The 12,161-nt window shown below is 46.7% G+C and overlaps 1 protein-coding gene across 1 annotated transcript in view; it reads left to right on the top strand.

Annotated features, from left to right (window-relative positions):
• The first annotated feature begins 10,976 nt into the window (after window positions 1–10,976).
• The window catches only part of GABRR1 (gamma-aminobutyric acid type A receptor subunit rho1), a 32,232-nt gene continuing 31,047 nt past the window's right edge, over window positions 10,977–12,161 (top strand). The window contains exon 1 of the mRNA XM_004580390.2: window positions 10,977–11,561. Coding sequence (XP_004580447.2) covers window positions 11,440–11,561 — 122 coding nt within the window. The 5' untranslated portion in view covers window positions 10,977–11,439. The remainder of the gene's footprint in view (window positions 11,562–12,161) is intronic.

Below are 12,161 nucleotides of genomic sequence, written 5' to 3' on the forward strand. Positions count from 1 at the left end.
ACAAAATGTGAGACAGGCACAGAACTCCCAATAGTGTTGACCAAAAGCAATCCTCACTACAACACTTGATAATCAAGTTCTCTTCAGTTGAACACAGGGAAAAGATCCTTAAGTATGCATGGGAAAAAAAAAAAAATCAATTGACATATAGAGAAGGCAGAGTCCAGCTAAGTCTGAGCAGCAGCATGGGTATCTGGATCCCCCAGCCAGAGCCATGTGGCTGCCCAGTACCCGTGTTGGCCCAGGCTTCCTGCTGGGGAACCTAGCTTGTCATCCACCAGTGCTAGGCATGGGGATGGGTCTGGGCTTGTGGACAACCAGAGCACCAATCAGCACTGGGCTTTACCTGCTGAATACCCAGGGGCAAGCTCTGGGGTCTTGGGGGTATGGAATTACTGCCTAGTGACATACATGTATAAGGCCACTGTACATGTAGGTGGGGAATGAATTATGAGGGACACCCAACAACAGGGCCACTGTACTTGCAGGTAAGTGAGGGGACTGAGACCTGGTGGTGTGGAGGGGACAGACCTGAAGATCTTTATGGGTCAGACTGATGCATCAACCCACATGGAAGTCCTGGGTTGGGTTTGTTAGCATGGAACATAGCTGACCACCACATGCCAGCACACACACAAGCTATGGCTGGGGGCCTGTCTGGCAATGCTAAATCCCAGTACCTGACAGAGAGTGTTGGATCAGGGGATGGGTCACATTAGACTGGGCCATGACACCAACCAGCATGGAAGAGAACCATGTCTGGAATTGGATTCTGTGGGGGATATGTGGGCCCAACCCTATGGAACTACAAGTCTCACTGGTTAGCTAGAGAGTTGGGATGGTGATGGGATGAGCTAGGCATTACCATGGAACTCACTGATGCTCACTGGTACTGGGGCTGAGAACAAGCATGGCAGGTGCAGGCTGCAGCACCTGCATGAGCACCCTAAAACAGGGTGTGGGGCAGGCTGGGCCACACCAGCACAACAGCTGGGATGGATGGGTCAGGTTTTGTCAGGTAAGGGCCAAGCACCTGCTGGTATGTATGAGATCTGGGTCTGGGAGTGACCCAAGCTGAAGAACCTGGGAAACTCCCCTAGTGAGTCATAGCACCCACTGATAAGCACGTGGTCCAGGCCTGAGTGTTGGGCAGGATGGACAAGGTAGCTATATCCATCGGCAAGTGTGTGAATTGGTTTTGTAAAGGGGTGGACCGGACAGGGCAGAGCAAATTATAGCCCACTGGCAAGTGCAGAAACCAGGATGGAGTGCAGGTCATGCCAGGCCAAGCTGCCATAGCTACTGATTTGCATGAGCCAGGGATGAGAGCAGACTGAGCAGGGCCAGGTTCCAGCACCCACCAGTGAGAATTGAGACTGGAGACTAGCTGGGCCAGGCCAGGCTGTAGCATCTGAAGGCAAAGGCCATGACAGGAAGGTGCTATGCTAAGCTGCATGAGAGCAACCACTGGTACATGCAAGATCTATGGATGAGATTAGGCCTGGTTTGGGTGCTACGGGGACATCCTGGCTGGGTTGTGGGTCCCACTGGTGAGTGTGGGGGCCAGAGTGGGGACTGTGGTCTGGTCTGGACATAGATGCAGTCGCCCTCACCATAGGTGTGGACTGGGTCTAGGGTGTGCAAGACTGGGTTAAACTCCAGCACCCATTGGAGCTTGTGAGAACCAGGATGAATGTATTCAAAATACCAAGGTGGGTAGACTTTGAAGCAATCCATTTTTTGGGGGGGTTGTATTTTCAGGGACAAGCCAATTTATTCTCTTACTTTAATGGATACAGGATGGTTGAAAAGAATGGAAAGCAAATCTCAGCTGGTCCAGGTTGTGCCCAAACAGATATACAGTTATCTCAATGCCTGAGTGAAAATTTGGAGTTAACTAAAAGACCTAGTTAACTTCTACAGGCTGGAGCTGGCTTTGTGAGATGGACAGATGTTTGAGGCAGCTAGGGCAGAGGTATAATGGGCTCCCACCTCCTACACTGTCTATTGTATTATTTACTTAATGAACTCTTAAGAGCCCACATGAATTTTTAGTCCCCACCATGAGGACATCTTTCTCTCACTGTAAAATAGAGGGCTGTGGCCGGGGGGAGAAACACCAGGCTGCAGGCTGCTGACTCCCCAAGCTCACTGACCTCCAGGAGATGTGACATGGCTTAAAATGGAACCCGCCAGCATGGCTGGGTGCTCCGCATGTGACTGGATGAGGATGGATTGGACTGTTCTTTCCGAGAACTGAGCTTTGTCCCAGGAGGGTCCTGTGACTCAGCCTGACCAACGTCAGAGCCAGCCAGAGAATGTCGGCACGTGCATATGAGGTCATTTCCTATCACCACAGTCCTGAGCCTCAGAACGTTTCAATGGCATTACAGAGTGCCAGCTGGTCTAGCCATAGAGAACATCTAGTTTCAGAGTTACTTTAACAGCTAAGTTCTGGTAAACTGTTGTTCAGTCTAACCTAGATGGGTTCATGGCCACAGTGGTGCATACTCACTTAGCCCACCCTGTTACAAACTTCTGTTTGTCTATGTTTGGTACCCTAGAGCTGCAGGCAGTCCTTGGTGGCCCAAGGCAGTGGCAGGAGATATAGGCAACATTTCTGTATTTGAGTAAGCAGGATAGCTAAAGGGGTGGTGGAGAAAGGAGGCACACGGGCTATCTTCCAAGATCCAGGAGGTTGGTTGTCTTACACTTTCATGAACTGCACTCAGATGTAATGAATGTTGGGAAAAGCCTTAACTCTAAACAGGAGCATAGGAATATACTTATCTACCAACAGGGGATTTTGAAAGAAGGAAGATAGCATATAGTGGAGGAAAGGGCAGTTTCCGCCATGACACCCAAGAACATACTCACTTGTTTCCAAGAGACTCAGAATTGTTAGGGAGCGCATAACTTATATTTATTTATTTATTTAAAGATTTATTTGTTTATTTTAAAGATTTGTTTATTTTTGAGTGTGATAGCTCAAGTGACTAATCTTCTGCCTGTGAGTGTCACCAGCATCCCATAAAGACACTGGTTCATATCCCGGCTGTTCCACTGTGCATCCATCTTCCTATTTGTGGCTTGGAAAAGCAATAGAGAATGGCCCAAGTCCTTGAGACCCTGCGCCTGCATGGGAGATCTGGAAGAAGCTCCTTGTTTCTGGATTTGGATCTGCTCAGCTGCAGCCATTGTAGCCATTTGGGGAATGAAAGAGTTAGAGAGAGAGATCTTTCATACCCTGATTCACTTATCAGATTAACACAAACCCAAGACTAGGCCTGGCTGAACCTAGGAGTTTCATCTGGTCTTCCACACGAGTATAGGAGCCCAAACACTTGGGCCTTCAGCTGCTGCTTTCCCTAGGTCAGCAGCAGGTAGCTGGATTGGAAGTAGTACACCCAGGACAATGAGCCCATGCCCTTATGGGATGTTGGCATCTCAGCTGGTAACTTTGCCCGTTTGGTTATAACTCTGGCCCTGGAAGCTCATATCCAAGGACTGAGTGCTTAGCCATTGCCCCCTAACCTCTGTCCTTCGTCACTCAAATACCCACTTGTTCTCAGGTCAAGTATGAAGTGAACAGGTCAGACAGAGCCGAGTGGGTCTTTCTGAAGCACTGTGCTGACACCAGGAGCTTCTACTAGAACTGAGCTCAGAGACGACATTTCTAGGCCCAGAAGCTGAGCACCCAAGATGCCAGCATCCCACCAGTTTGAGTGTGGGCTTTGGAAACTTTGGGGGAAACTTGACCTAGCACCTCCTGGAAGAATACTCAACTCAAAGAGAACCAACGGAGCAAACCACTTGAACTGCTCTCACTAGAGTTTTGTACAGAATAGTTAGAAATAAACCACAGCTCTGAAGACCACACCACCAGGGACTGGCTGGCTGAACTTCCAGCACAGACTGATACAAATAGAAAATTGCTACATGTCCCTAAGAAGAACCTGTAAAATTGAGAACCGCTTACTTATAACCACATGGAAAATGTACCTAAACTGAATAACCCCATCTGGGCCAGTTTTCTGATTCACCTGGGGTAGCTCCAATACTTCTCCCATGAGAGATGGTCATGATTAAGATCAAGGCCCAACCACAAATCAATCTGCCTCTTGACCCCCGAAATCTTTGATCTGTACTTCCAAACAAGCTGCCTGGGAAGCAGGCTGAATTCAGAAGCCCACGGGGGAAGTCTCTCTCTCTCTAAGCCCCAGAGACAGAGGCTGGACACAAACCCACCTAAACGATTGGTAGCATGGGCTCACACAGCACCTCCTGGAGCTTTCAAGCAAAGAACCAAATGATCTGGAAAACTGAAGAAAAACAAAAATACCCTGGGTCTTGCCATTTTATTCTGAATTTTCAACAGATTCAGTGTGAGAATAGAACTTTTTAAACTGACACATAAACATTGTACAAATTTATAGGGTATTGTGTAATGTTGTCATACATGTATGTTATATAGCATCCAAGAGTAAATGTATCTGCTTGAACACTTACCTTTTTATGTGATGAAAACATTCAAGATTCTTTCTTCTGGCTTTATGGAAATAATATATCCTCATTATCTCAAGTCACCTGCTATTCTACAGAACATCAGAAATTATTTCTCCTAACTCTGCTTAGTACTGCTCATTGGCCAATCTTTCCTAACCCTCTCCCTACTCTCTCCAGCCTCTGATAAACAATGTCCTACAACAGAGTAGAATTCATACTAACCTTACAAAACAAATTGAGAGGCAGAAGAAGGGAGAAAGTGAAAAAGATTCGTAGAGAACTCCGCTTTGCTTCTTCATTCTCCAAATATCCTCCTTGGCCCATAGTCTGGGCTGGGCTGGGCTGGGCTGGGCTAAGGCCAGGAGCTGGAGCCAGGAACTCAATCAAGGCCTCCATGCAGGGATGACTCCAGGCGATTGCCTGATGCCTTGAGGGGTTGAAACACCAAGGAAGCCAGTCAGGAATCAAACCCAGACTCTCCAATATGAGGTTTGGGTATTTTAACTGGCATCTCAACTACTAGACCAAATGCAATTCCTACTTGATAAAATTTTAGGAATCTTATGCAACCAAAGTTAATCTATGACCCAAGACCGTCACATGCTGGGGAAAAGTTAGTTAAACAGCACAATTTATATTGTTGTTTTGGGGATCTATGGTATGTTGGTTTTTTCCAATTGTACATTTACTCATGAATTCAATTTAAATATATTGTTATTTTGTTATAAAATTAAATTAAATTATTTATTTTCTTCAAGCACTGGCAGCTCCAAATGTGGCTTCTCATTCAAAGAATTCATTCTTACTTGCCAAAAGCACTATTTCAATCCAATGAATCAGCTCCTCTAATTAGCAGGGAATAATCTGGAATTAACTGAAAAATCCAAGTTGTCATCCAAATGTCTCTCATTAGGCAACATGGTGAGTTGGTCAGAGTGCATCACAAATAAAACTATTTTAACCAACACCCAATTTAGGAAGGGGTAAGGGGTACGAAGTGGTGAAGAAACACAATGGGATTAAAATCACAGATTTCCCCACCCTCACTGCTGAAGCACCTGCTGTGCCTGGTGCAGAGGCAAGTGGGGTGAGGCAGGGGAAAAGTGCTCTAACTGCTAAGGACCGTTCAGCTGCAAACCATGACTAGCTGTAGTGCTGGGTTTCTTGGGGGCAATGGAGGCAGTCCCTGTGTTTCTTATCCAGTTCTCAGATCACTATGAAGCTGAGGGGAGCCCCCTTATCCACACCCCTGTTCCATCCTAGAAGACCCCATAGGGGCTGCTCGAAGACCCCCGGAGGGGCTTACCCTGGAATGACCCTGACAGTACTTCTGCCACATGACTGTCCTGGAGCTGTGACAAGTATGTCGTCCTGCATCAACAAGGCAGCAGAGAACTGTGACATGACATTTGAGCCTAGAAGCCTGTGTGGGTTTCTGTTAAAGGCAGTCTTACAACAGAATCTTCCCTTAAACAGTTCTGCGTGTTTCCAGCAGAGGGAGACACAGCGAGCACAAGTTAGCATAACGATTCACTCACTCGCCCTCCGTCCCTCTCCCCCTCCCTCTCTCCTTCCCTCCATCCTTCCCATTCTTTCCTCCCCCTCCCCCTCTCCCTTTCATTTCTCCCTCCCCCTTCCCTCCCTCCCTCTCTCCCGTTCCTTCCTCCCCTCCCTCCCTCCCTCTCTCCCGTTCCTTCCTCCCCTCCCTCTCCCGTTCCTTCCTCCCCTCCCTCCCTCCCTCTCTCCCGTTCCTTCCTCCCCTCCCTCCCTCCCTCTCTCCCGTTCCTTCCTCCCCTCCCTCTCCCGTTCCTTCCTCCCCTCCCTCCCTCCCTCTCTCCCGTTCCTTCCTCCCCTCCCTCCCTCCCTCTCTCCCGTTCCTTCCTCCCCTCCCTCCCTCCCTCTCTCCCGTTCCTTCCTCCCCTCCCTCCCTCCCTCTCTCCCGTTCCTTCCTCCCCTCCCTCCCTCCCTCTCTCCCTCTTTCCCCCTCTCTCCTTCCTTTTCTTCCTCCTTTCCTTCACAAATAGATGTCCTTAAATTGCTATCTTCCTTTTCCCTCTTTTTCAGGGACAGGGAATTATGTTTTTTTCCCTTACTGATTCTTCATTGCTAGTTTGTGTTTACAAGCTTTAATTAGTTTTCCCTAGAGATCATACTTATTTATTTAGTTTGTAAAGTCATTTGAATGAGAGAGAGAGAGAGAGCGCTCTTCCACCCTCTGGTTCATCCCTAAATGCCCACAACTTGCAGAGGGTGCCAGGTTACAGCCGGGAGCCGGGAGCTCCAGCTGGATCTCTCACATGAGTGGCAGGAATCTAAACACTTGTGCCATCTTTTGCTGCTTTCACAAGAAGGCAGGAAGTAGAACTGGAAGTGTGGCAGTCAGATGTGTGCCAGTTTGAGACCCAGCTCCCTGCTAATTCAGCTCCCTGCTAATGTGCCTGGGAGAACAGCAGAAGATGCTCCAAGTTCTTGGGCCCCTGCACCCATGTGGGACACCCAGAAGAAGTTTCTGGCTCCTGGCTTCAAATCACCTCAGCTGCCTGCTACTGAGGCCATTTCAGGAGTGAACCAGTGGATGGAAGATCTCTTGTTTCTCTCTGTCTCTCTCTCATTTTCTCTGTGTCTCCTCTCTCTGTAACTGTACCTTTTACATAAAAACAAATCTTAAGGAATAATGAAATGGAGCAGTTGGGACCTGAATCAATGCCCGTATGTTATGCTGGCATTGCAGGCGGTGCTACACAACAATATTGGCCCCAATCACAAATGCTTTTTACTTGAAACTTCGTCACTGAAATATTTCCTAAAATATATTTAGTCGTGAACATCTAAAAACTTTTTTAACACTTTGGAGTACTTTAAAATTTAACTTGGGAAAAATGGAGATGTCTATAGTTTTTGTTTCTTAGGAAATAAAAGCATCATCCATTGAACTCACTTGCTTATTCATTCACTGAATGTCCACTGAGCCCTGCTCTCAACAGGGAGCAAAATGGATAGGCCTCGTTGATGATTACCATCCTCGTTGGGGAGAGCAATAGTAAACAGCTAGCAGTGCCTCACAGGAGAGAAGCAAATGAAGTGACAAGAAAACAACAGCTACGAACTTTACTTTGGCAGGTGGTCAGAGAGGGCTTCTCTGTTGGGACCTAAAGAGTGAGCAGAGCCAGCCCCGCCAAGTGGGGAGCAGGGTTTGAGGCAGGGCTGGGCTGAGCATGAAGCGCCCATGGGTCCCCGTCTGAATATATGCATATGTATATGCATAATACAATACACATATCCTACAGACTGCACATTTATTTATGAATGCAGGACATGTATATTTGGCTATAATTACATGCTACACCTGTACACTCTATTTTCTTGGAAGAATTGGCTTATGTGATTTGGAGGCTGGCAAGTCTGAAATGTGCAGGTTGGAATGCTTGGACAGCAGCTGATGCTATTGTCTTGTGGCATTCCAAGGGAACTCAGTTTTGTTTTTGAGGCCATTGCATTGATTTGATGAGTCCCACCTCCTCAACATCATAGAGGGCAATTCCCTTTTCTTCAAGTCAGTTGAATGTAGATGTTAACCTCATCTACAAAACACATCTATAGCAAGACCCAGGTTAGTGCTGGGTTACATAATTAAGTATTATGGCCTAGCCAAGTGGACACACTAAGCCATCACAGCCAAAAACCATCCCACCTGGCACCATGTCTAGAGCCAGTGAGCTAGAACCAGGTAACAAAATAAGCTGGGAGGGCCCAGCACGGTAGCCTAGTAGCTAAAGTCCTTACCTTGAACGTCCCGGGATCCCATATGGGTGCTGGTTCTAATCCTGGCAGCCACGCTTCCTATCCAGCTCCCTGCTTGTGGCCTGGGGAAGCAGTCAAAGATGGCCCAAAGCCTTGGGACCCTGCACCTGTGTGGGAGACCCAGAAGATGATCCTGGCTTCAGAATGGCACAGCACTGGTCATTGTGGCCACTTGGGGAATGAATCAGCGGACGGAAGATCTTCCTCTCTGTCTCTCCACCTCTCTGTGTATCTTACTTAAAAAAAAGGAAGAAAGCACACAAGAAAGATGCTTTGTTTACAAAATAAACTTGGAAGCTGAATAGAGACCTTGAGGTTAAGTCAGAGTGTAGCTTTTACTTGATGGGCATTGGGAAACCACAGAAGTGTATCAGCAGGGAATGAAGGGTTCAACGACCTTGGAGCCAGGCATCCATTTTCATTCTGCTCAAGAGACGATTAAAAAAAATCAATGGGATGCTAGCCTTTTGGCTAAAGTCCTCGCCTTGAATGTGCCGGGATCCCATATGGGCACCAGTTCTAATCCCAGCTGCCCTGCTTCCCATCCAGTTCCCTGCTTGTGGCCTGGGAAAGCAGTCAAGAACGACCCAAGGCTTTGGGACCCTGCACCCATGTGGGAGACCCAAAAGAGGCTCCAGGCTCTTGGCTTTGGATTGGTGCAGCTCTGACCATTGCATCTGCTTGGGGAGTGAATCAACAGACAGAAGATTTTCCTCTCTGTCTCTCCTCCTCTCTGTATATCTGCCTTTCCAATAAAATCAAAAATAAATCTTGAAAAAAAGGAAAATGAAAATGTTGTTTGATTCTTACTAATTTATTAGTAATTTCTACTACGTGCAATGATTCATGTGATGAAAAACAACTCATAGATAAATTGAAGGTTCTGGTACCGCCAGGTCACAGCGTAATTGGCTGCTGAGCCTTGGCACAGGAATTATGGGTTGAATGTATTCAGACCACAAGGCTAAGATTGTAAAACAGTTAAACTCTAGCTAATGTAGATTTATAAATCTAGATTTCCCATCAATCATGAAAATTTCAATACAGATGAGGGACAGAGTTCAAATAGTGTATTGTCAGCAGTATGTTAAGTAACTTGAATTAAGTAATCAGTGTGACACCAGGGGAGTTTACGGCCCTGGTAATTCAGCTGAGAATAGGTGTCAGGGAGATGACAAGGAGGGCATATCACCAATGGGCATCAAAAGAACCAGAGATCAAGGAGTCTGACCTGAATTAGAATAGCAGATGCACTACAGGGGTGTACCTTGCAGGCACACTAAAAATACCACAGCCTTCCTGACATGCTTCATAGTGAGGAGCTGACAGTTTGTCCTCTTTCTGTCTTATGTGGATGCCCTCATTGAAATGAGTGTTCATTCCATTTTTGATATAAAGCAGAAGAAGGAAACAAACTCAGCAGCATGGATTCATAGAAATAGAAGTTCAAAGGACTCAGTGATTTCCACCTGAGGCTTGAGGTGGGGTTCAGCAGGTGCCTATCTGCTCCCCCAGATCCAGTCTCCTTTTCCACCACATCAACCGAGTTTTAGCTAGCCCTAAATGGCCTCACCTAAACATTGCATTTCTCAGACCGCTCACAATTAGCAGTGGCTATGGAGCCACATTCTGGCAAATAAAATGTGTTTAGAAGTCACAAGGGCAGCTCCTGGGTCATTCGCTATAATGGAGACTGTTTGCACTTCCATGTGTTGTCTCCAGTTCACTCTGTGAGTCAGAGAGTGCCTTGGGGAGAGCTGGGCTGGCGTTGAGTGCCAGGAGACATGGAAGACCGTGAGAAAGCAACCTAGGGATGACTGCTGCCTGGTCCTTAGTACCATGGAGACCCTGAATTGGTATAGCAAAGGCCATGATGGCTGAGGAATGAATAGAGGAGCCTGGTGTTGACTTAGGGAAGGGATGAAAAGCAGAGTTTGAGAGAGAAAGGTCCCATCTGGGCCCAGTGAAGCCAGGAGCTGGGAACTCCTTGCAGGTTTCCAACATGTGTGGCAGGGTCACCAGCAGCCTCCTAGGTTCTGAATTAACAGCGGATGGGAGAGCGCTCTCTCTCTCTCTCTCTGTCTTTGCTTTTCCCCCTCTGCTGTGCTTTTCTTTAAAACCAATTTTACTCAGTCCTGTATAATTACTTCTTGCTCTTGGCTGAACAGTTTCATGAAACCACCTGCTTAACCACTGTAGCATTCTGGGAATCCTGACCCCAACCCTGGTGCAGCCTAAAAGTCACTGCAGGTGTGTCAGCTCAGCTTTGAGGAGTCAGCAGCTCTCAGCACCCAGCACAGTCCTCTGCAGACAGGACCCTGGGAGTATCCTTGCAGGATGGCACAAACTTGCACTTGTAGATTACTATTGAGTCTGCGGGTAAGCATCAAAGGGAAACTAAACAGGAGTGCACAGACTTGATGCCTGTAATTAATTTATTACTCATATTATTCAAAGAAAGACCCAATGAGAGTCATAATCAGAATAATGAAACGGACAAGCAGACTGGGATGGTTCGGTGAAAAGCAAAGATCAAAATTCTCTTTCCCACACCCCTCGGGATCTCACCCTGGAGATAGCCGGCCCAGGTATGGACCCCAGTTCTGCAGATTCAGCCACATGAGGAGGTAGGGCAGAGAGCCACTCAAATTCCTCCCTCAGCTACAGCAAATAATGGCTGGCAGCTTAAAATAGAGCCAGGGAGTCACGCAGCAGTTCAGCCCTCCTGGCCCTTTGCATTTTGGAAAGTGCTTTAGTCCATGTTTATTTCCTTCAATTCATGGGGCCAGAAAAGGCAGATCTTTACCAATGCATTTATCCCATTTGGCAGTGAACTAATTCAGATGGGCCAAAATAATTGTTGCACAGGAACACGGTCATCCAACCTCAGTTCAGAAAATCCCTGACAGCTGACGTAGGCGGATTTATAGGTTTAGTGGAAATTGCTTTTTCCTGCCCACCAGACTGCATACTGTGGGTTGATATATATATATATATATATTTTTTTTTTTTGCACGAATTAACATCCTTTTAAAAATGAACAGATCAATAATGTCTTAAGAGAGAAAGAGAACATTTTTTTTCTCCCTTTTTTACAATTTCTTCGGAGAACTGTGTTGGATTTGGAAACCTATGGTGGCTGCCCAGAGTATGAAATTTGTCATCTTTCTTTTGTGGTGGGGTTGGGTTTTGGATACTGAAGGCCGGATGCACTGGTCAGGAAGAGAAGTTCACGAGATGTCTAAGAAAGGCAGGTGAGTGCTCCTTTAGGGATGAGGACTTTGGGACACAGGGGGTCAACACGAACAGGCGGAATTGTTCTGGAAATGAATCATCACTTCCAGTTTCGGGTGTGTGTGTGTGTGTGTGTGTGTGTGTGTGTGTGGTGACTGCCCTGTGTCTTCTTTTCCCTTTGTTCTCTTGCTTACTCCTTTGCAGGAAGTAGAGTTAGATTTTCTTTGCAAATGATGTATAGTATTACTAACTGGTTTCTTAAATTCCTTATAAATTATCCTGGGTGATACGGGCAGATTGCCCGGGGGTGGGGGTGGGAGTGGGTATAAAGTACGAATATGCTCATTTAAAAAAAAATCAAGAGCAGTTATCTAATGCTTGCGTCCTAAAGATTAGAACCCATGTGGAGTAGAAATTCGCAAATAGCCAGTGGGATCTTCAACATGTGGGGAAAATTCTGTTCATTCTAATTGTTTCTGTGAGATTTGTGGCTGCTTTTAAAAATCCTTTGAAACAAAATGAAGACGTTTTCTTCAAGTCCTTCGGCTGTAAGCACGAGACTGTACCATGCCTGTAGTGTGGGAGGGGGCAGGGATGGAACCGGTGAGCTGCTGGCCAGT

The sequence above is a fragment of the Ochotona princeps genome, chromosome 1 (assembly GCF_030435755.1).
Source record: "Ochotona princeps isolate mOchPri1 chromosome 1, mOchPri1.hap1, whole genome shotgun sequence".
In the NCBI taxonomy this organism is placed as follows: Eukaryota; Metazoa; Chordata; class Mammalia; order Lagomorpha; family Ochotonidae; genus Ochotona; species Ochotona princeps.